The following is a 22,764-nucleotide window of genomic DNA, read 5'->3' as shown; positions in this document are numbered from 1 at the left end:
TCCTGGTAAGAGTGTTAGAGACATGACAACGTGTTCGTCGCTAGGCTCAAGATAGTTCAAGCCGATAGCTAATAAATGGCGTTGGAGCGGCTCAAGCCTACAAGAAGGACTGCTACGTCAAGTAGTGGTGGTTATAAGGCGCAGGTTCAAGATTTGACAAAGAAGGGTATAAACGACTATGTAAAATTTTCCCATAGTAAAGTGCGGTCAGATATCATAAGCATTAATTTTTTCCATACAAATTTGGAGCTTAAGTTGAGCTATATCCATATGCGTAACTAGAGGGGGACCAGATCCCCATAGAACACTGTTAGCTCCCTCTTTAATACCGTTGGACCACAGCTTGAAACTGTGATCATTAAGAATAGTTTGAAACAGAAGAGTAGTGGAGATCAGTTGGAGTACTTACAGCAAGAATTCACCCGAATCGACGCAAGTGTCCAAAATGAAAATGATAAATGGAAAATCGAAGGTGTTGACAGACATTAGAGGGATATATTACAGTGTACAACAATGTACGGAAGCTGAAAGAGAACCGAACATAACCATTTACGTGAATAAAATTATATGAACCAAACCTTGTAATGATTCCCATGATATAGCCGTGACTAAACGGGTCCATAAGAGTCAGATGTTTCTGGTGATCCTATACAGCTAAATAGAGAGTATGGTCTCTTGAGCTGCAATACTTGCTGTTTATAAGAGTGTTAAGACATTCTACTTTTCGCAAGACGTTTTGAGGATTGGAAGGGAAGGATATGATGAGCTACATCCCTTCTTCCCACGGAGCCTCACACATGATCAATGTGGTTGAGGTCCGGAGAATGTGCAGGCCTCTTCCCTCCAAGAACTCATCTACTAACTATGCACGATGGAAACGAGTGTTATCGTCCACGTACTGGAACTGTGGTCGAAAATGCCTTACGATAGATTCAAGGATTTTATCTCAATACTTTTTGGCAATCGGCGTGCCTTGCTTCAGCACAGTAATCTCGTCCGTCCATCGGTCAAGTGGGGCCCACATGACTATAACACCTTCTTCGTAATGATTCATTTATCGGATCTTGGAGCGACTGTAAGAGGTCTAAGCCTCCTCTAAACGTAATACGTCTAGATTTTCTATGTAGACTGAATCGTAATTCAGCATTCAATAGTATCACCACCCACTATTCTGGGTATGTTGTGCATGGGATTTGCATCAACTGCTTCGCTCCTGTCTGTGGTAGAGGGAAAGGGGGATACATGCGCTGACCTTCTTACGAAGGGTCCAAGCCCGTTGAGGCACCTGTACACCGTATGCAAAGAATGGATATACCAGCAGCATCATAGATGTACTGCTCTTGTGGGTTGCTCTTGGGTATCTACGTATGTCCAATGGCGATCATCCGCTTATGTTATGCTTCGTGGGTTTCCTTTCCCTGTTTGTGGCGTTGTTGTTATTGTATCTTGGAACTAATGCTACCCTGGAGAACACTTATCGGTACACATTTGACAACTTCATCAGTACGGCTTGAAACGGTCCTGCTTCCATCCAACTCTGCAACAACTTGAAGCAGATGACGCTCGAATGGAGCTGATTCCGGCAGTATACAATTAGTTTTGATTTCACTGAATACAGAAGCGGATCTAGAAGATAAAACTGCGGGTGGCAGCCACAGCTAGACTATGATAGATATACAGTATCATGAGTTTACTATAAATTTCAAAAAAATATATAAATAATAGCTTCAGTTATTTTGTCACTCAGAAAACTGGGGGGGCTTAGCCCCCCGGTCCGGGATAGATCCGCCACTGACTGGATATTGCAAGGTCAGCCTATCTGTGGTTCCCGAAGTAGTAGCAATATATTCTCTAAGTAGTAAGTGTGTCTCATGTGAAAACACTTACTACTACTGCAGTATATTGTTTCCATTTTGTTTGTTCAATATAAATGTCCATGTAAATAAAACAAAATCAGTCGTATAAATGCAAATTGTCCAGCTCAGATTATCAATATATACCGTGCGACCAGTGGCGTACGCAGGGGGTGGGAACTGGGGGTCAGGACAACCCCCGAAATCCTGACTTTTTTTGTACATGTAGTCTACTTTTAGGGGCAATTTTAGAACTTTTCATATAATATAGCCTCAAATTGTATTTTGACCCCCGAAACGCTTTAGACCCCTCCCGAAATAAATTCCTGTGTACGTCCCTGCGTGCAACAGTTGTGAGACAAGTGTACTTCGCGGGAATACTCTTGCCGACTGATAAGTGTATGAATCTATCTCAATATACCAATAAATGAATAAATTTCGTGCAATCAATTTTAATAATGTATCCGCATCACAATGCTTGCCATAACCACATCATAATATTACTAGGAGATACATTAACAAGATACAAATCAATTCGACACATCGTAGAATGGGTTGCTACACCTATACTTCTCGTTCATGTAACATCACCTCGTAACAAATAGCATTCATTGCAGAATAATAACCAGAAAATATGTTTTAATGAACAGACGCATTAATATATGATCTACACAACTTATTTTCATTGTGGAAGAAGATTATGGACATAATATGACAGAAAGAACTCTCTCGTAGCAAAACGGTTAGCTTACGCGCCTTTGGCGTGGAAGACCCAGATTCAATTACCGGTAGGAGCTCATGTGGTTCGGATCCCACGTTAAGCTGTAGGTCCACGTGTCATATATCCTCACTGCTAAAAGGGACGCTGATCTTAAATTAATCAATCGATCAATAATATGACAGAAGCGAGAATCAGGGAGTCATTAACTTTTATTTGTGCATCGCACACATCTTACTTGAAAGTAAACTATATCTAACATGGTCATCTTATTACAATAATTGTAACTCCAATTCTTTTTTCTTCCCCGCCATTTTTCTTCTACTGGAACACGTTTGTAACCCTTTTCTTGGCAAGGAGACTTGTGTTTCTCAGTAAAAAATACTGGATATGACTTCTAGGGATGCTTACGAGACGAGATTTGTGGCTGTCTCGCCTCGAAAATGTGCTGTAAAAGTGATGTCTCGACTAGAAAAATGTATATTTCTCTATTGGAAGACCGTGTCTCGACTCGAATTTTGTCAGGAAAATCCTGTCTCGACTCGTCTCGTGCCCATCCCTAGCGACTTCCGTGTCATTATAAAACAATACATAATTGCACATTTTAGTTACATGTTTTATTTAGACAAGGCTGTGACGTAATGTATCCCATAGGATGCATTGCCAAGAATAGGTAGTCAAAGAACGAAAAATGTTCAAAAACATTATGTATCCCAAAGGATACATTGTCAAGAAGAGGGTTAATTATTTTAAATGGGAAGTCTAAATACCAAATGAAATTACTCTGAAAAGAATTTGAGATATGATCATCATCCACTGAGAAAAATCCGTTATCCGGACAGCGGTATGTTGTATAAATATACGGAATTCTGGTTTGTTACGGAATTTTGTGCAGAGTATACGTTATCTATATGCTACATACAGATGGTGATCAGAAAAATGGAAACACCTGTAGTTGGCAACACGTCAGATGTATGGGTTAGCAGTGGTGTTGTGGCGCCCGCAGCGCCGGACCGCTGGTGGCGGTGTGTTAGGTCGGTCTCCATACTACGTCAGGCGCAGTGGAACAGCAGTGTTCAGTGGCTGCAGCAGACGGAGGTAGTGTAAAATGGGAGACCTCTCAGAGTTTCAAAGAGGGCAAATTGTTGGTGCGCTGTTATGTGGAGTGAGTGTGACGGCAGTGGCTACTGTGTTAGGTGTGTCGCGTGGGACAGTGTCGAAGGTGATGACGGCCTACACAACACACGGGAAAACCACATCATGGAAGCGGAACAGTGAGCGGAAGAAATCATGAGTGACAGGTCACACCGGGTATTAAAGCGCATTGTCACGCAGAACCGTCGTGCCGCTGCGGAGCAAGTGACGGAGAAACTCAATCAGCACCTCCCCCGCCCTGTTTCGACAATCACAGTCCACCGCGAATTACATGACGAACTTACGGGGTCGTGTTGCACGGGCCAAACCGCTCATCAGGGACCATAACGCTTTCGCACGCCGCAAATGGTGCCGCGACCATGCAACTTGGACCGTTGAGGACTGCAAACGTGTGATATGGTCGGATGAGTCATCCTTCACCCTATTCCCAACCACGGGCCGTGTTTATGTGTGGAGAACGCCCAAAGAAGCTTATGATCTGCAGTGTCTCCGCCCAACTGTGAAACATGGCGGCGGCTCGGTGATGCTGTGGGCCGCCATATCATGGTTTTTATTGGGTCCTGTGGTCACACTTAGCGGACGAATCACTGCCAACGATTATGTCGCAATTTTAGGAGACCACTTGCATCCTATGGTCCGGATGTTGTTCCCGTACAATGACGCCATCTTCCAGGTGATAATGCACCTATTCAGACAGCTGGCGTTCTTGCAGCGTGGTTTGAGGAACATCGGGATGAAGTTCAACACCTCCCCTGGCCCGCCCAACCCCAGATCTCAACATAATTGAACATCTGTGGTCCGTCTTGGAAACACGACTCCGGCGACGATTTCCACCTCCATCCTCTCTCATAGACGTAGGCCATGCACGAGGAATGGTGTAAAATTCCACTTGCTACCATTCACAACCTCTATGCCTCCATCCCACGTCGCATCAAGGCTGTTCTGAAGGCGAAAGGTGGCCCGACACCATATTAATCTGGTAAGTTGCAATTTCGTTCAGGTGTTGCCATTTTTCTTATCACCATCTGTACGTACTGTCTTTTTTTTCGCTTAGATGTTATATCGTGCCGCTGCTCGATGTCTGACGTCTAACAGTCCTCTGTCATACGTATACGTGTGTTACGTACATACGTAAGCTATATGTTGACGTCTATCTATATGTGAGATCCTGACCGCTTTCATGAAGTTCTTTCGTACGGAAAGTAAATTTATTCGCATCACTTATACGGAAAGTTCGTATAAAACATACGTTTTCAGTTACACGCTTCAGCGTTTGTTGCAGGATGTTACATAGGACTGTACGTTAAGTAAAAAAAACTACAGGATTTACGCATGTAACCTACGTACGCCACATAGTACATACATTTACTTTCCAAGTGTGTTATAACAATTTTAACTCCATTTTTTACCTTCTAGAGAAAAATATCAATAAACGGTTAAATACATGTCTAATTATTTTAAATGGGAATTCCATATATCAAATTCCACGTCTCTGTCCTTCCGAGATTTGGAGTTATGGACATTTAACCGTAATAATTTGCCACCCGTATTTCCCCGCTTCCTTCTCGAATTTCCAACAAATCCTTGCTTAGTGGTACTCTACATCACAAACCCTATGCACTGTCAAAATTTCAAGTTTCTTGCTTAAACGGTTTGGTCTGGACTCTGATTACTCACTCACTCACGACATTTTCTCTTATATAGGGCAAGTCAAAATTATGGATCCGATTCAGAAATGTATTCTATGAAGTCTAATAAACTTGTGTTATTATGAGACATGTGCTAACAAAGGTAAACTGTCAAAGTTTTCCTTAAACATATCACAAGTGTTACTATGTGAACACCTCGCGTAACACAGCACACATCAAGCCGATAAATAATCTATGCGAACTCCTCCTACTGTCTCTTCCTCAGTCGTTGGACGATCAGTTGATTTTCGTTTACAGATGTAGCCCAAATCTCTGAAATGTCCATACAACTTACGAATGGTCTCCGGTATTTAGTACGGGAAAATGCAGTTGCATACTAATCACAGACTTATTTACATGATAATCAAGCGCACAGAAAGATCTGTTTTCCAGTCAACGCCATTTTCCTTAACTGCTCGCTGCTGACTCCTAGCGGTAGAAAGTGGAAACACTGCGTGAAAATTAAACTTTTAAAAGTTAACCTTTTGAAGCGCATGTCTCACAATTACATATATTTATTATTACATTTCGCAGAATAAATTTCTGAAATCTGGTCCATCATTTTGACTTATCCTGTATAGTATATAGATATTTAAAGTTAAATTACATTGTATTTCGTGGAGATCTATTTGTGTTGCTAAGAACATGTAACAGTAAACTGAGTAATGAGACGGTTAAGTGTACGAATATGTACGCGTAACCGTGGTGCTATTCAGCCGGTTCGCACCTGTTCGTTAGAACCGGATGTTGAAGTAATTCGAGTTCGCAGAACTGTTTACTATACTCAGTCAAACTCAAACACACACACGCAGTTGGAAGGGAGATCTTGTTGAATACCGGTACACATTTTTCATAGCCAAATCAATTGACCTACATAAAGAACCTTGCTATGCTTTGTACACTCATGTCCAAAATTATTGTCGCATGTCTGTAAATATGTTGCTGTAGGAATATAATTTGATAACGAATTCGCCCAGTATGTCTTATAATGTTAGTGTGTGTATAATCGCCAAAGACATGTATGTGGCAACTTTTATGTCAAAAGAGCAGTAAATAAGAACAACAAGACGAAAATAAAACATTATTTCCCATCTAGCAACATTTTGTTTTACTCATTCTAATTTTCGTATTTATAATTCTTTTCCTATGAAATTTACCACAAATATACATTTTCCGATTATACCTATAGTATCCGTATTAAAAATGCCCTGCAAAATCATTATCACATTATATTCTTACAAGAAGACAGTTATAGATATGCTGCAATCATTTTGGAAGTGAGTGTACATACCAAACTATTAGTGGCGCAGTGGGGAAACAGAATTTTTTTTATTTTTTAATTTTTTTTTAGAAATTCTTATAGGTACAGTTTAAATATATAAGCCATCAGACAAGATAAAACCGTTTATTCCTTAATTTCAAATGATCAGATATCAAGAATAAAAACTGGGGTCATATGAGTGAAGTGGTGAGTGTTATTCATATTTGAAACACGCATATATATATATACTATTATCAACAATTGTCCATCCATTGATGGATGAAATTCTTTCCAATACTTCTTGGCAACTCCAGAATATATATATATCTGAGAGAGATAGTAGAGAGATAGTAGAGAGATAGATAGAGAGATATAATTCTCTTAGGAAACAAACAATACAAGGTAGAAAAAAGCAAATTTTCTACTGGATACCATAAGTGGCAAGTAGAGACCTACACAGCTTCCTAACACAATGTGGTGTGACGAAATTAGATAGCACTTTGAATATCTTGGAAACGAATTGTCTAGGATTATATATATATATATATATATATATATATATATATATATATATATATATATATATATATATATCAGTGGCGTATGGATACCAGTACCGAACGCAATTGTTGGAATTCAAATACTGTGCCACAACAATGCGTATCTCAAAACTTTCGTAGTGACCCTCGTAGATGGCTCTACTGCCTGCCTACCTGGCCGCTAGTGTGGAGGAAATTTACTGATTTAGTACTATTGTGACGATTGAATTACAACCAGCGGTAAAAGTGAATCTGGAAAGGTAAAGGAACGCATGACGTTTCGCCGTCCCGCGTGCCTATCTTTGTCCATTGTAATTTTTTAGGAAGGCGTGGGACGCCATATATAATTTTCGGAAGTGAGGGAAAGGGGATCCTCCAAGTTCCCCCTCACTTTTACGCATGATTGCAACTGTATTAAAACTGTATTGTTTCAATTTAATTACTTCAAAATAGAAAAAAGTATTACTATTTGTGTAACCGCGTGTTAGTTGTTGGGCAAACTACGAAATTGTATTAGTTAAATATAAGTAATAAGAGCTTTTATTTAACCTATAGAATAGTGTATAGCGGACCGAAGGCATAGGCGCAACAGCTCGCTCCTTCGTTATTATTAATTGATTTAGGTCTAACCTCAAAGCGGTAAGAATTGTAAGAAAGCCTCACAGAACATACCTAGGTATAGATCATAGCCTGTCAAAATTGAACACGCTTTTTTTTTTATGAGCTCATTCCTGGCTGGCTATTAAGTGATTAAGTGGCGACTTTGATGTGAGAGAGCCAGGTTTGATTCCCGGCACGAGTTCATGTGGTTCGGATTCTACGTTAAGCTCTAGGTCCACATCTCATACAGCCTCCCTTCTAAAAGGGACATTCAATTGAAAATCAAATCAAATCGAACATATTTTTTTTTTTTTTTTTTTTTTTACGGAAGCTATTGTAAGACGTATTTTCTAGATTTATTATAGGAGAGGAAGTGTTAAATTTACTCTCCAAGTGTTGACTGACTTTACACTCAAGCAGCGGGAATAATTCCGAAGCCTCAGAAATTGTATACCATATTCCACTAAAATCGAGCATTTTTTTTAAACGAAAGTTATCATGGGGCATTTGTTTCTTAACGGGACAGACTACTAAATATTTATCAAAAGCTAACAATATTTCTTTTGCCAGTTTTTCGTAAGGGAAAAGAGGTAATGAAATGAAACTTACCTCAGTAATAGGTAATGTTATTCTACGCCCGAAAATACCAATCGGAAGACTTTTAAGTGTTGCCATCCATAGAAATTACAGTGTGACCAGAATTTGAATTACCCAAAAATCGAGGTTATCACAGTGACTAGAAAAACGAACTCAACGGCAATTGATGACTTATCATACTGTCTGTGTTCCATGTTAATTATTTTTTAAATAATAATTGTATTTTAATTCTACTGATAATTAAAAATTATTTATTTTGTACTCTTTATTACAAACAAAATACAAATATTATTTAAAAAGTAGTTAACAAGGAACACAGACAGCAGGATAAGGCATCAATTGCAGTTCAGTTCATTTTTCTAGTCTCTGTCATAATTTAGATTCTTGGGTAATTCAAATTTTGGTCACACTGTAATTTCTATGGATGGCAACACTTAAAATTCTTCCTATTTTCGGGCGTAGAATAACCTTATCTATTACTGAGATAAGTTATATTTCATTATTTCTTTTACTTACGAAAAACTGGCAAAAGAAAAATTGTTAGATTTTGAAAAATATTTAGTAGTCTGCCCCCTTAATTTGTGGGAGAATTTACTCCTTATTCTTCAGTGGTTTTAACTCCATGCAATTGGGATGATTCTTCTTCTTCCTCTTCTAAGCTTTCTTCCCAATTAGCTGGGAGTCGGCTTCGGATTATTGTTCTTCACCTGTTTCTATCTTGTGTCATATCTTCTGTGACACCACACAGTAACATATCTCCCCACTACTTCTTTGGCAAGCCTTGTGCTCGTTTTCTAATCAGTTCTATAGCTTCCATTCGGTAAGCTACGTATTCCAAAAGTCTTCTTCTTACTTGACTAAACCACCTCAGTCGACTTTCTTGTAGTTTTTCTACTACTGCTCACCGGATCACTTCATTCTTAATTCCGTCTTTTCGCTTCACTCCACACATCCATCGCACCTTCTTCATTTCCGCAACACGCAACTTCTGTTCATCACATAGTCGAACATTCCGCTCCATATAATATGGCTGGTCTCACTGCTATTTTGTAAACTTTTCCTTTAGAGTGTGTTGGTGTACTACGGTCACACAACACTACTATCGTTTCTTTCCATTTTATCCAACCGCGCTAATTCTGCTGTTTCCATCCTCTTCTATTCCTGCATTTTCTTACAGTATTGACCCTAAGTGCTTGAATTTTCTTTTGATTACTACCTCTTCTTCGTCCAGTCGTATTCTTGTATTGATTTGATTTGATTGATTTTGAGTTTAGCGTCCCTTTCAGCAGCGAGGCTCTATGAGACATGAACCTACAGCTTAACGTGGGATCCAAATCACATTATCTCCCGCCAGGAATAGAATCCGGGACTCCCACGTCGAAGGCGCGATGCTAACCGTTTAGCTATGAGGGAGATAGTATTCTTATATTCTCGAATATAGAGGGTGTTCGTTTATTATGTAACCAAAATCACTGGTGAAATCCTCTCACCTAAACAATTTTTAAAAAGTCCATATGATCATAAGGCGAAAACCGCGTTATTTCAAAGTTAGCTCGAAAACTATGAGATATATAAAATACAGCCAAAGAGGAACTAGTACATTCTCTATCTAAATACATATGTTTCAAAGTTAGATTGTACCGGCGCACATGATTTTACAGAGATGTGGGAGAGCGGAACCTATACAGAAGCTCCCTCTATAAAATCCGTTCCGCCGATATTTCAAAACTCTGAAACAGTTATTTAGATAGATGTTGTACTAGTTCCTATAATATTTCTTGAACTGTCTTTGATATCTCCCATAGGTTTCGAGCTGAGGAGCCTCAAAATTACAATTTACTCCATTTCGGAATCCCGTAACTTTGAAACAACGCGTTTTCGCCTTATGTTCATTTGGACTTTTTTATTGCTTAGGTGTGAGTATTTCATCAGTGATTTTTGGCTTCATAATAAATGAAGACCCTGTATATTTTCTGGAAGGACAACGTAAGAATTCTCTCTTTGTTGTACTAACTCTAATCGCTTTGCTCTTCAATGCTCTTAGTATTTGATTTCCAAACAAAAAGAAGTAGGGGAAGAGGGAAGATTTTGCCTATAAATTTCCTGGAAAAAATATCCTTATATGTAGGCTTTTGCAAAAATAAAACCTATCTCGATAGAAGAAATGGAGGTAGCCCAAACCCCTGTGGGCACAGACAGTACACCCAACAGTGAGGAAACAGTACTAGGCTAGCAAACCCAATGTTGAACCTACGTCGTAATTGTTCTTTGGCTGAACATTTGGAAACCAACTCCGTTGGCAACATAACTTCTACAGAAAACGTAGAAATTCCGATTAGAAGCAAAACGTCGAAACTATTGGACAAATAACAAGAGATTGTTCATTGGACAACATTCACTATAAGTACGTTTCCTTCCTAAGAGAGTAACGTAACGTATTTTTCCATAACGTATTTTTTAACTTAATCTTGCAATTAACGAGCTGGTAACCATGTCGACCATTATCATAAGTAGGGTCTATAAGTGTGTTGTTGGGATACTGAAGGACTTATTATCAATTATGGGAAAAGACAAGGGCGAAAAACGCAATAACACATAGTTGAAAAAATAATAACAAGTGGTGTTATCTTGCTTCAAGTTATTATTTTTTTTTTTCATTTCTCTCCTAATTGAAGCAACGAAACAACGACATATGTGTTATCTTTTAAAAATATAGCAAAACAACGAGGCTGGAGAGAAAACACGTTGCTCAACATAGATCCACCCATTAGTTACCAACAAAGATGAGCTACAAACTAAACCTTTCTACCCCCATAGTTCCTTCATGGAGGGTATATGACATTTGATTTACATTAACAAACATTTTATTTTAATTGCTCCAATTAATAATAACTATACAACACTGAGAGATTCTACAGAACTATTATATCTAATAGTCTTGAATAATTTAATATTGTTATCGTGCATCAGGATACCGACATTAATAAATAATTGAAAACAATAGAGGCCCCAAGGAAAAATCTTGTGGTATTCCTCTTTTAATTGTTCCAGCCTTAGAGAATGTGGTTCTTATATTTACCCTAAATTTTGTACTCGCTAAATATAATAATAATAAACTAGACTACTTACCCAAGCCCGTTCATGAAAAGTTTCTCTGTAATGTAGTCTTTGCAATTGGAATTCTCGAAAGCTAAATAAAACTTATATTCCCGGTCCAATAGTTTGAAACACTCATCTTGACGTGTGCGGGGACACTTCTTCGTACCACACGAACCATAAATATCAACATTTATATATTTTTGTAGTTCATGAGCATATTGAAGACGCCCATTGGTGTCTCCATAATTGGATACAAACCACGCAACTTGTTTCGTCTTATTAAAAGCGTAGTTCACTTCTTGAGGTTTTTGTTTTACGCGCTCGTCGTAGTACGCCCATCGTTCGTACGGCACCACAATATCACTGTCCCATCGATACGTTGCTGTCCAATTAAATACGTCGTGGTAACTCTCGAAGTATGATGTATGATACGGACACTCTAGTAAGTACAAGATCCAAACCTGGCGCGGAGGGCGTCGAAACCCAGTCATTCCAAAATGTCTTCTGAACTGGAAGAAAAAAATCATGTATTATTATATTTTAAATCATCTTCTCGCTTTATCTTATTTTTCTTCCGAGTATGATTTTTTTATTTTCCGTATATACGTCCTCCCATATGTATCTGCTCGTTACGTCTAGGTTTTTTTTGGCTCATATCAAAGAATATTAAATGAAAGATCGAGAAATCAAATTGGAGGTTGATAGTTTATTTACAGAAAATTTAATACTCTAATTAATAGGTAGGGTAATGACTTTAACTCAGAACGCCTCTCCGTCCCTATATGCTCGCAAACTTCCTACTTACCCATTACCCTTCCCCAATAACTAATGGAGAAAGGAAGAATTTTATTTATCCACTAAATATCCTAAATCATTTATCATCAATTTCTCTAATTTTGTAGGGACCTGTGGAAATACGGGTTACAGTATTCAATTACTCCTGGACCGTACTCCTTGCCTTTATAAAAACTGGACCTTGACTCATGGGTCACTGTCTGGCCTAACCCTGTCTCTGCGACTCCAAGTAAGTCCACAAAAGGAAATCTTATCTAATTTAAGTATATATATATATATATATATATATATATATATATATATATATATATATATATATATAAAAGATAGGTTTGTATTAAGGATAGGTTGTCAGCCTTTACTCCGTGGCTCTTACTAATTTCCTTACACTCAAGAAAAAAGGAATTTGGTAAATTACTCACTCTTACACTTTCTTGAATGAAAGTTGCAGTGAGAAAATCTCTAATCATTTACAGCACCTAAATATGCTAAAAAATATATAAACAAGGGATCGAACCCAAACACGTTCGGATTCAGATTAAACGTTCCTCCACCATTAGGACGGATCCAATTCCTCGAGTCTATACGAGCGTCATTCACTTCTGCCATAGACCCTTAGGAAGCTTAAATACTTTCATTCTAATCAATCAATAGTGACCCAAGTAGCCTCTGTTATAGGGGTAGGATCAAATATGTAAAATAACAATTTATTCCTAACTCCCTATCATTTGTTTAACCTATCTCAGGGCCAAAGCCCATTTGCTTTCGCGGACATCAGTATTGTAGTAGAATCTCTAATCTGACTACATACAGTAACTATCTAGAAGGGTCTCTCTTCAAACTGCACTATTCGCTTACAGTGCAGCGGACTGGCTGGCCAAGATCCTACACTCAGGACTCCTTAAAACGCACAGCCCCGAAGATGGAGGGGGCAGCATTTTTATATGTTTTGGCCTGTTAAAAAAATTAACTACAAACGTTCTTTCGAAGGTTTTTTAGCGCCAACTACTCGAATGGAAAATTCCCAGCAAGGGAAACTGAATAAAATGGATTTCACTTCTAGCCTCCTCGACAGGCTCTAAAAGAAAAAGTTAGCATGGAAAATCAACGTTAGCACTAGCTAAACTATAAATAATAATATGATTAATTCTTAAGTAATGGGGGAATGATGCTCTAATATATATACATAAATATACAGCATAAATTGAATAAATATTACCTTACGCTATTGATAATAAAATATATGAATAGATATATACCTATAAATTAATATACTCCAGGCCTGGATATCTACCTTATAAATAAACATAATTATTGAATAGAGCAATATTTAATTTTATCATATAATATTTAAATCTTATACCAGCAAGGTCGCAAGACGTACCTTGTTGAACAAAATGGCGTCTGCATGTTTTGCTTCGTCTTTATTAGTAGTAATAGTACACGTGTCTATTGGGCAATGATTTTTGGTAAATACTTCTCTACCTGCTGTCAATGGTGCCCATGAACTTAATCCATTAAACATAAGAATCTTTTTAAGGGGGACTGAGTCAGAATCCGCGACGACGTCATCCTCACTTATTGGAGGCATGAACATCAACTGATTGGTTATTCTGTCAGAATTTGGGTCTTCGTTCGGCCACAGTTTCGCTACTCTTTTGTTAGTCTTCTTGTTTCGAGCGGCAGGTTTAGGTCTTCGAGATCCACCGATCATATACCATGGTCTTTCGAAATAGTCACCATGAGCTGGTGGCAACGCAGCACCTCTGGGCCCAATGCTGGGAGCATGCTCTCCATCTTGCTTCAGCACATCATCAACCTCATTATCAACGTCGTTCATGTTGTCTTCGGTGACAGCCTCGGTGGGTCGAGTCAGCTGGGCAGCAAATAACCTATCCCATGTCTCCTTCTGATAGACAGTGATGGCCAAGAACAGGAAACAGGTTATACCAAGCAGGTAAATGAAGCTTCTGCTGAGAGATATCCCAGGGGGCATGTTTCAACTAGTGACTCATCATTCACACGCCTGCAAAGAAAAAAATGAATAAAGCGTAAGTTACTATTACATTTCCTCTTTGACTGATTTATCACAACATATTCATTCAAATAATTTCACATTTATAATACTAAAGAGAAAGTATTAAAATGTTATTCAATTTCGCAACATTTATTTTTATAAGTGTAGAATATGTGCTTCTTTTTTAGTATAAAATTTCTAGATCAGAGTATGCATTCTTTCATATGAAAATCAATCACTTTAAAATGTTATTCACGCCTTCCCAGCATTTAAGGCAGTGGTGTCTCTTAAGACAGGGTTTCTCAACCTTTTCCACCGGCGTACCACCAAAGCATATTATTAATTAATATTACCATAAGTCGTACGTACCACAAGAGCAGCATCTCGCGTACCACCAGTGGTACGCCTACCACAACTTGCGAACCGCTATCTTAAGACAAGCCACATCGGTAAAATTTTCAACTTTTTCGCTAGAAGCTTATGGTGGAAAGTTTCATACAGCTTCAGAAAGTTGTACACAAGAATTATTAGGTAGGTAAGGATTCTTTCTCTAGCTTGCAGAGATAACATTTAAAGTTTTACTATGTGATTTCTTGCGTTCTTAAAATCATGGGCACAACCTGCAATCTAAAACTGCCTGTGAGCACTTCTGATCTCACTTTTCTCATTCAGGCAGGGGTATAAACGAGGAATCATCGACACAAAGATTACGAAGCATAAAACTTTGTTATTATTTGTAATTTAACGAAAATTTATTTGTAGATTAATAACATGTTTGTCTTGGTGCAAGTTTGAAGGCTTCGGATTCTAATCATGTATACCTGACTCGTCTGGAAAATTGGCCAAGAGTACAAGTGAGGACAGTAGTGAGACAAAAACACTACACCTGCTGACATTCTAGGCAGATTGTAGAGATGTATCGGGAGGGCTAAATTTCAAAGTAACATTTAGGGAAATGGTGGAGTGGATTCTAATCATGTATACCTGACTCGCCTGGAAAATTCGTCAAGAGTACAAGTGAGGTTCCTGTGCGACAAAAACACTACACCTGCTGACATTCTAGGCAGATTGTAGAGATGTATCGGGAGGGCTAAATTTCAAAGTAACATGTAGGGAAATGGTGGAGTGGATTCTAATCATGTATACCTGACTCGTCTGGAAAATTGGTCAAGAGTAGAAGTGAGGTCAGTAGTGAGGTTCCTCTGCGACAAAAACACTACACCTGCTGACATTCTAGGCAGATTGTAGAGATGTATCGGAAGGGCTAAATTTCAAAGTAACATGTAGGGAAATGGTGGAGTGGATTCTAATCATGTATACCTGACTCGTCTGGAAAATTAGTCAAGAGTAGAAGTGAGGTCAGTAGTGAGGTTCCTCTGCGACAATAACACTACACCTGCTGACATTCTAGGCAGATTGTAGAGATGTATCGGAAGGGCTAAATTTCAAAGTAACATGTAGGGAAATGGTGGAGTGGATTCTAATCATGTATACCTGACTCGTCTGGAAAATTAGTCAAGAGTAGAAGTGAGGTCAGTAGTGAGGTTCCTCTGCGACAATAACACTACACCTGCTGACATTCTAGGCAGATTGTAGAGATGTATCGGGAGGGCTAAATTTCAAAGTAATTTTTAGGGAAATGATGGAGTGGATTCTAATCATGTATACCTGACTCGTCTGGAAAATTGGTCAAGAGTAGAAGTGAGATCAGTAGTGAGGTTCCTCTGCGACAAAAACACTACACCTGCTGACATTCTAGGCAGATTGTAGAGATGTATCGGGAGGGCTAAATTTCAAAGTAACATGTAGGGAAATGGTGGAGTGGATTCTAATCATGTATACCTGACTCGTCTGGAAAATTAGTCAAGAGTAGAAGTGAGGTCAGTAGTGAGGTTCCTCTGCGACAATAACACTACACCTGCTGACATTCTAGGAAGATTGTAGAGATGTATCGGGAGGGCTAAATTTCAAAGTAATTTTTAGGGAAATGATGGAGTGGATTCTAATCATGTATACCTGACTCGTCTGGAAAATTGGTCAAGAGTAGAAGTGAGGTCAGTAGTGAGGTTCCTGTGCGACAAAAACACTACACCTGCTGACATTCTAGGCAGATTGTAGAGATGTATCGGGAGGGCTAAATTTCAAAGTAACATGTAGGGAAATGGTGGAGTGGATTCTAATCATGTATACCTGACTCGTCTGGAAAATTGGTCAAGAGTAGAAGTGAGGTCAGTAGTGAGGTTCCTCTGCGACAAAAACACTACACCTGCTGACATTCTAGGCAGATTGTAGAGATGTATCGGAAGGGCTAAATTTCAAAGTAACATGTAGGGAAATGGTGGAGTGGATTCTAATCATGTATACCTGACTCGTCTGGAAAATTAGTCAAGAGTAGAAGTGAGGTCATTAGTGAGGTTCCTCTGCGACAATAACACTACACCTGCTGACATTCTAGGCAGATTGTAGAGATGTATCGGGAGGGCTAAATTTCAAAGTAATTTTTAGGGAAATGATGGAGTGGATTCTAATCATGTATACCTGACTCGTCTGGAAAATTGGTCAAGAGTAGAAGTGAGGTCAGTAGTGAGGTTCCTCTGCGACAAAAACACTACACCTGCTGACATTCTAGGCAGATTGTAGAGATGTATCGGGAGGGCTAAATTTCAAAGTAACATGTAGGGAAATGGTGGAGTGGATTCTAATCATGTATACCTGACTCGTCTGGAAAATTGGTCAAGAGTAGAAGTGAGGTCAGTAGTGAGGTTCCTCTGCGACAAAAACACTACACCTGCTGACATTCTAGGCAGATTGTAGAGATGTATCGGAAGGGCTAAATTTCAAAGTAACATGTAGGGAAATGGTGGAGTGGATTCTAATCATGTATACCTGACTCGTCTGGAAAATTGGTCAAGAGTAGAAGTGAGGTCAGTAGTGAGGTTCCTGTGCGACAAAAACACTACACCTGCTGACATTCTAGGCAGATTGTAGAGATGTATCGGGAGGGCTAAATTTCAAAGTAACATGTAGGGAAATGGTGGAGTGGATTCTAATCATGTATACCTGACTCGTCTGGAAAATTGGTCAAGAGTAGAAGTGAGGTCAGTAGTGAGGTTCCTCTGCGACAAAAACACTACACCTGCTGACATTCTAGGCAGATTGTAGAGATGTATCGGAAGGGCTAAATTTCAAAGTAACATGTAGGGAAATGGTGGAGTGGATTCTAATCATGTATACCTGACTCGCCTGGAAAATTGGTCAAGAGTACAAGTGAGGTTCCTGTGCGACAAAAACACTACACCTGCTGACATTCTAGGCAGATTGTAGAGATGTATCGGGAGGGCTAAATTTCAAAGTAACATTTAGGGAAATGGTGGAGTGGATTCTAATCATGTATACCTGACTCGTCTGGAAAATTGGTCAAGAGTAGAAGTGAGGTCAGTAGTGAGGTTCCTCTGCGACAAAAACACTACACCTGCTGACATTCTAGGCAGATTGTAGAGATGTATCGGAAGAGCTAAATTTCAAAGTAACATGTAGGGAAATGGTGGAGTGGATTCTAATCATGTATACCTGACTCGTCTGGAAAATTAGTCAACAGTAGAAGTGAGGTCAGTAGTGAGGTTCCTCTGCGACAAAAACACTACACCTGCTGACATTCTAGGCAGATTGTAGAGATGTATCGGGAGGGCTAAATTTCAAAGTAACATGTAGGGAAATGGTGGAGTGAATTCTAATCATGTATACCTGACACGTCTGGAAAATTGGTCAAGAGTAGAAGTGAGGTCAGTAGTGAGGTTCCTGTGCGACAATAACACTACACCTGCTGACATTCTAGGCAGATTGTAGAGATGTATCGGAAGAGCTAAATTTCAAAGTAACATGTAGGGAAATGGTGGAGTGGATTCTAATCATGTATACCTGACTCGTCTGGAAAATTAGTCAAGAGTAGAAGTGAGGTCAGTAGTGAGGTTCCTCTGCGACAATAACACTACACCTGCTGACATTCTAGGCAGATTGTAGGGATGTATCGGGAGGGCTAAATTTCAAAGTAACATGTAGGGAAATGGTGGAGTGGATTCTAATCATGTATACCTGACTCGCCTGGAAAATTGGTCAAGAGTACAAGTGAGGTTCCTGTGCGACAAAAACACTACACCTGCTGACATTCTAGGCAGATTGTAGAGATGTATCGGGAGGGCTAAATTTCAAAGTAACATGTAAGGAAATGATGGAGTGGATTCTAATCATGTATACCTGACTCGTCTGGAAAATTGGTCAAGAGTAGAAGTGAGGTCAGTAGTGAGGTTCCTGTGCGACAATAACACTACACCTGCTGACATTCTAGGCAGATTGTAGAGATGTATCGGAAGAGCTAAATTTCAAAGTAACATGTAGGGAAATGGTGGAGTGGATTCTAATCATGTATACCTGACTCGTCTGGAAAATTAGTCAAGAGTAGAAGTGAGGTCAGTAGTGAGGTTCCTGTGCGACAATAACACTACACCTGCTGACATTCTAGGCAGATTGTAGAGATGTATCGGAAGGGCTAAATTTCAAAGTAACATGTAGGGAAATGGTGGAGTGGATTCTAATCATGTATACCTGACTCGCCTGGAAAATTGGTCAAGAGTACAAGTGAGGTTCCTGTGCGACAAAAACACTACACCTGCTGACATTCTAGGCAGATTGTAGAGATGTATCGGGAGGGCTAAATTTCAAAGTAACATGTAGGGAAATGGTGGAGTGGATTCTAATCATGTATACCTGACTCGCCTGGAAAATTGGTCAAGTGTACAAGTGAGGTTCCTGTGCGACAAAAACACTACACCTGCTGACATTCTAGGCAGATTGTAGAGATGTATCGGGAGGGCTAAATTTCAAAGTAACATGTAGGGAAATGGTGGAGTGGATTCTAATCATGTATACCTGACTCGTCTGGAAAATTGGTCAAGAGTAGAAGTGAGGTCAGTAGTGAGGTTCCTGTGCGACAATAACACTACACCTGCTGACATTCTAGGCAGATTGTAGAGATGTATCGGAAGAGCTAAATTTCAAAGTAACATGTAGGGAAATGGTGGAGTGGATTCTAATCATGTATACCTGACTCGTCTGGAAAATTAATCAAGAGTAGAAGTGAGGTCAGTAGTGAGGTTCCTCTGCGACAAAAACACTACACCTGCTGACATTCTAGGCAGATTGTAGAGATGTATCGAGAGGGCTAAATTTCAAAGTAACATGTAGGGAAATGGTGGAGTGGATTCTAATCATGTATACCTGACTCGTCTGGAAAATTGGTCAAAAGTAGAAGTGAGGTCAGTAGTGAGGTTCCTGTGCGACAATAACACTACACCTGCTGACATTCTAGGCAGATTGTAGAGATGTATCGGAAGAGCTAAATTTCAAAGTAACATGTAGGGAAATGGTGGAGTGGATTCTAATCATGTATACCTGACTCGTCTGGAAAATTAGTCAAGAGTAGAAGTGAGGTCAGTAGTGAGGTTCCTCTGCGACAAAAACACTACACCTGCTGACATTCTAGGCAGATTGTAGAGATGTATCAGGAGGGCTAAATTTCAAAGTAACATGTAGGGAAATGGTGGAGTGGATTCTAATCATGTATACCTGACTCGCCTGGAAAATTGGTCAAGAGTACAAGTGAGGTTCCTGTGCGACAAAAACACTACACCTGCTGACATTCTAGGCAGATTGTAGAGATGTATCGGGAGGGCTAAATTTCAAAGTAACATGTAGGGAAATGGTGGAGTGGATTCTAATCATGTATACCTGACTCGTCTGGGAAATTGGTCAAGAGTAGAAGTGAGGTCAGTAGTGAGGTTCCTGTGCGACAATAACACTACACCTGCTGACATTCTAGGCAGATTGTAGAGATGTATCGGAAGAGCTAAATTTCAAAGTAACATGTAGGGAAATGGTGGAGTGGATTCTAATCATGTATACCTGACTCGTCTGGAAAATTAGTCAAGAGTAGAAGTGAGGTCAGTAGTGAGGTTCCTCTGCGACAAAAACACTACACCTGCTGACATTCTAGGCAGATTGTAGAGATGTATCGGGAGGGCTAAATTTCAAAGTAACATGTAGGGAAATAGTGGAGTGGATTCTAATCATGTATACCTGACTCGCCTGGAAAATTGGTCAAGAGTACAAGTGAGGTTCCTCTGCGACAAAAACACTACACCTGCTGACATTCTAGGCAGATTGTAGAGATGTATCGGGAGGGCTAAATTTCAAAGTAACATGTAGGGAAATGGTGGAGTGGATTCTAATCATTTATACCTGACTCGTCTGGAAAATTGGTCAAGAGTAGAAGTGAGGTCAGTAGTGAGGTTTCTGTGCGACAAAAACACTACACCTGCTGACATTCTAGGCAGATTGTAGAGATGTATCGGGAGGGCTAAATTTCAAAGTAACATGTAGGGAAATGGTGGAGTGGATTCTAATCATGTATACCTGACTCGCCTGGAAAATTGGTCAAGAGTACAAGTGAGGTTCCTCTGCGACAAAAACACTACACCTGCTGACATTCTAGGCAGATTGTAGAGATGTATCGGAAGAGCTAAATTTCAAAGTAACATGTAGGGAAATGGTGGAGTGGATTCTAATCATGTATACCTGACTCGTCTGGAAAATTGGTCAAGAGTAGAAGTGAGGTCAGTAGTGAGGTTCCTGTGCGACAAAAACACTACACCTGCTGACATTCTAGGCAGATTGTAGAGATGTATCGGGAGGGCTAAATTTCAAAGTAACATGTAGGGAAATGGTGGAGTGGATTCTAATCATGTATACCTGACTCGCCTGGAAAATTGGTCAAGAGTACAAGTGAGGTTCCTGTGCGACAAAAACACTACACCTGCTGACATTCTAGGCAGATTGTAGAGATGTATCGGAAGAGCTAAATTTCAAAGTAACATGTAGGGAAATGGTGGAGTGGATTCTAATCATGTATACCTGACTCGCCTGGAAAATTGGTCAAGAGTACAAGTGAGGTTCCTGTGCGACAAAAACACTACACCTGCTGACATTCTAGGCAGATTGTAGAGATGTATCGGGAGGGCTAAATTTCAAAGTAACATGTAGGGAAATGGTGGAGTGGATTCTAATCATGTATACCTGACTCGCCGGGAAAATTGGTCAAGAGTACAAGTGAGGTTCCTGTGCGACAAAAACACTACACCTGCTGACATTCTAGGCAGATTGTAGAGATGTATCGGGAGGGCTAAATTTCAAAGTAACATGTAGGGAAATGGTGGAGTGGATTCTAATCATGTATACCTGACTCGCCTGGAAAATTGGTCAAGAGTACAAGTGAGGTTCCTGTGCGACAAAAACACTACACCTGCTGACATTCTAGGCAGATTGTAGAGATGTATCGGGAGGGCTAAATTTCAAAGTAACATGTAGGGAAATGGTGGAGTGGATTCTAATCATGTATACCTGACTCGCCTGGAAAATTGGTCAAGAGTACAAGTGAGGTTTTTGTGCGACAAAAACACTACACCTGCTGACAATCTAGGCAGATTGTAGAGATGTATCGGGAGGGCTAAATTTCAAAGTAACATGTAGGGAAATGGTGGAGTGGATTCTAATCATGTATACCTGACTCGTCTGGAAAATTGGTCAAGAGTAGAAGTGAGGTCAGTAGTGAGGTTCCTGTGCGACAATAACACTACACCTGCTGACATTCTAGGCAGATTGTAGAGATGTATCGGAAGAGCTAAATTTCAAAGTAACATGTAGGGAAATGGTGGAGTGGATTCTAATCATGTATACCTGACTCGTCTGGAAAATTAGTCAAGAGTAGAAGTGAGGTCAGTAGTGAGGTTCCTCTGCGACAATAACACTACACCTGCTGACATTCTAGGCAGATTGTAGAGATGTATCGGGAGGGCTAAATTTCAAAGTAACATGTAGGGAAATGGTGGAGTGGATTCTAATCATGTATACCTGACTCGTCTGGGAAATTGGTCAAGAGTAGAAGTGAGGTCAGTAGTGAGGTTCCTGTGCGACAATAACACTACACCTGCTGACATTCTAGGCAGATTGTAGAGATGTATCGGAAGAGCTAAATTTCAAAGTAACATGTAGGGAAATGGTGGAGTGGATTCTAATCATGTATACCTGACTCGTCTGGAAAATTAGTCAAGAGTAGAAGTGAGGTCAGTAGTGAGGTTCCTCTGCGACAAAAACACTACACCTGCTGACATTCTAGGCAGATTGTAGAGATGTATCGGAAGAGCTAAATTTCAAAGTAACATGTAGGGAAATGGTGGAGTGGATTCTAATCATGTATACCTGACTCGTCTGGAAAATTAGTCAAGAGTAGAAGTGAGGTCAGTAGTGAGGTTCCTCTGCGACAATAACACTACACCTGCTGACATTCTAGGCAGATTGTAGAGATGTATCGGGAGGGCTAAATTTCAAAGT

At 39.7% G+C, this 22,764-nt stretch overlaps 1 protein-coding gene across 1 annotated transcript in view; it reads right to left on the bottom strand.

Moving 5' to 3' along the window:
- Window positions 1-22,764, bottom strand: part of LOC145681184 (glycoprotein 3-alpha-L-fucosyltransferase A-like) — a 129,605-nt gene that overhangs the window by 34,313 nt on the left and 72,528 nt on the right. Inside the window, exons 3-4 of the mRNA XM_081752666.1 lie at window positions 13,690-14,331; window positions 11,541-12,019 (exon numbers count right to left, since the gene is read on the bottom strand). Coding sequence (XP_081608792.1) covers window positions 11,541-12,019; window positions 13,690-14,301 — 1,091 coding nt within the window. The 5' untranslated portion in view covers window positions 14,302-14,331. The remainder of the gene's footprint in view (window positions 1-11,540; window positions 12,020-13,689; window positions 14,332-22,764) is intronic.

Source organism: Thermobia domestica, chromosome 3 (genome assembly GCF_964235325.1).
Source record: "Thermobia domestica chromosome 3, izTheDome1.hap1.1, whole genome shotgun sequence".
Classification (NCBI taxonomy): domain Eukaryota; kingdom Metazoa; phylum Arthropoda; class Insecta; order Zygentoma; family Lepismatidae; genus Thermobia; species Thermobia domestica.
Note: the sequence above shows the minus strand (reverse complement) of the source record. Positions and strands in the feature narration are given on the sequence as shown.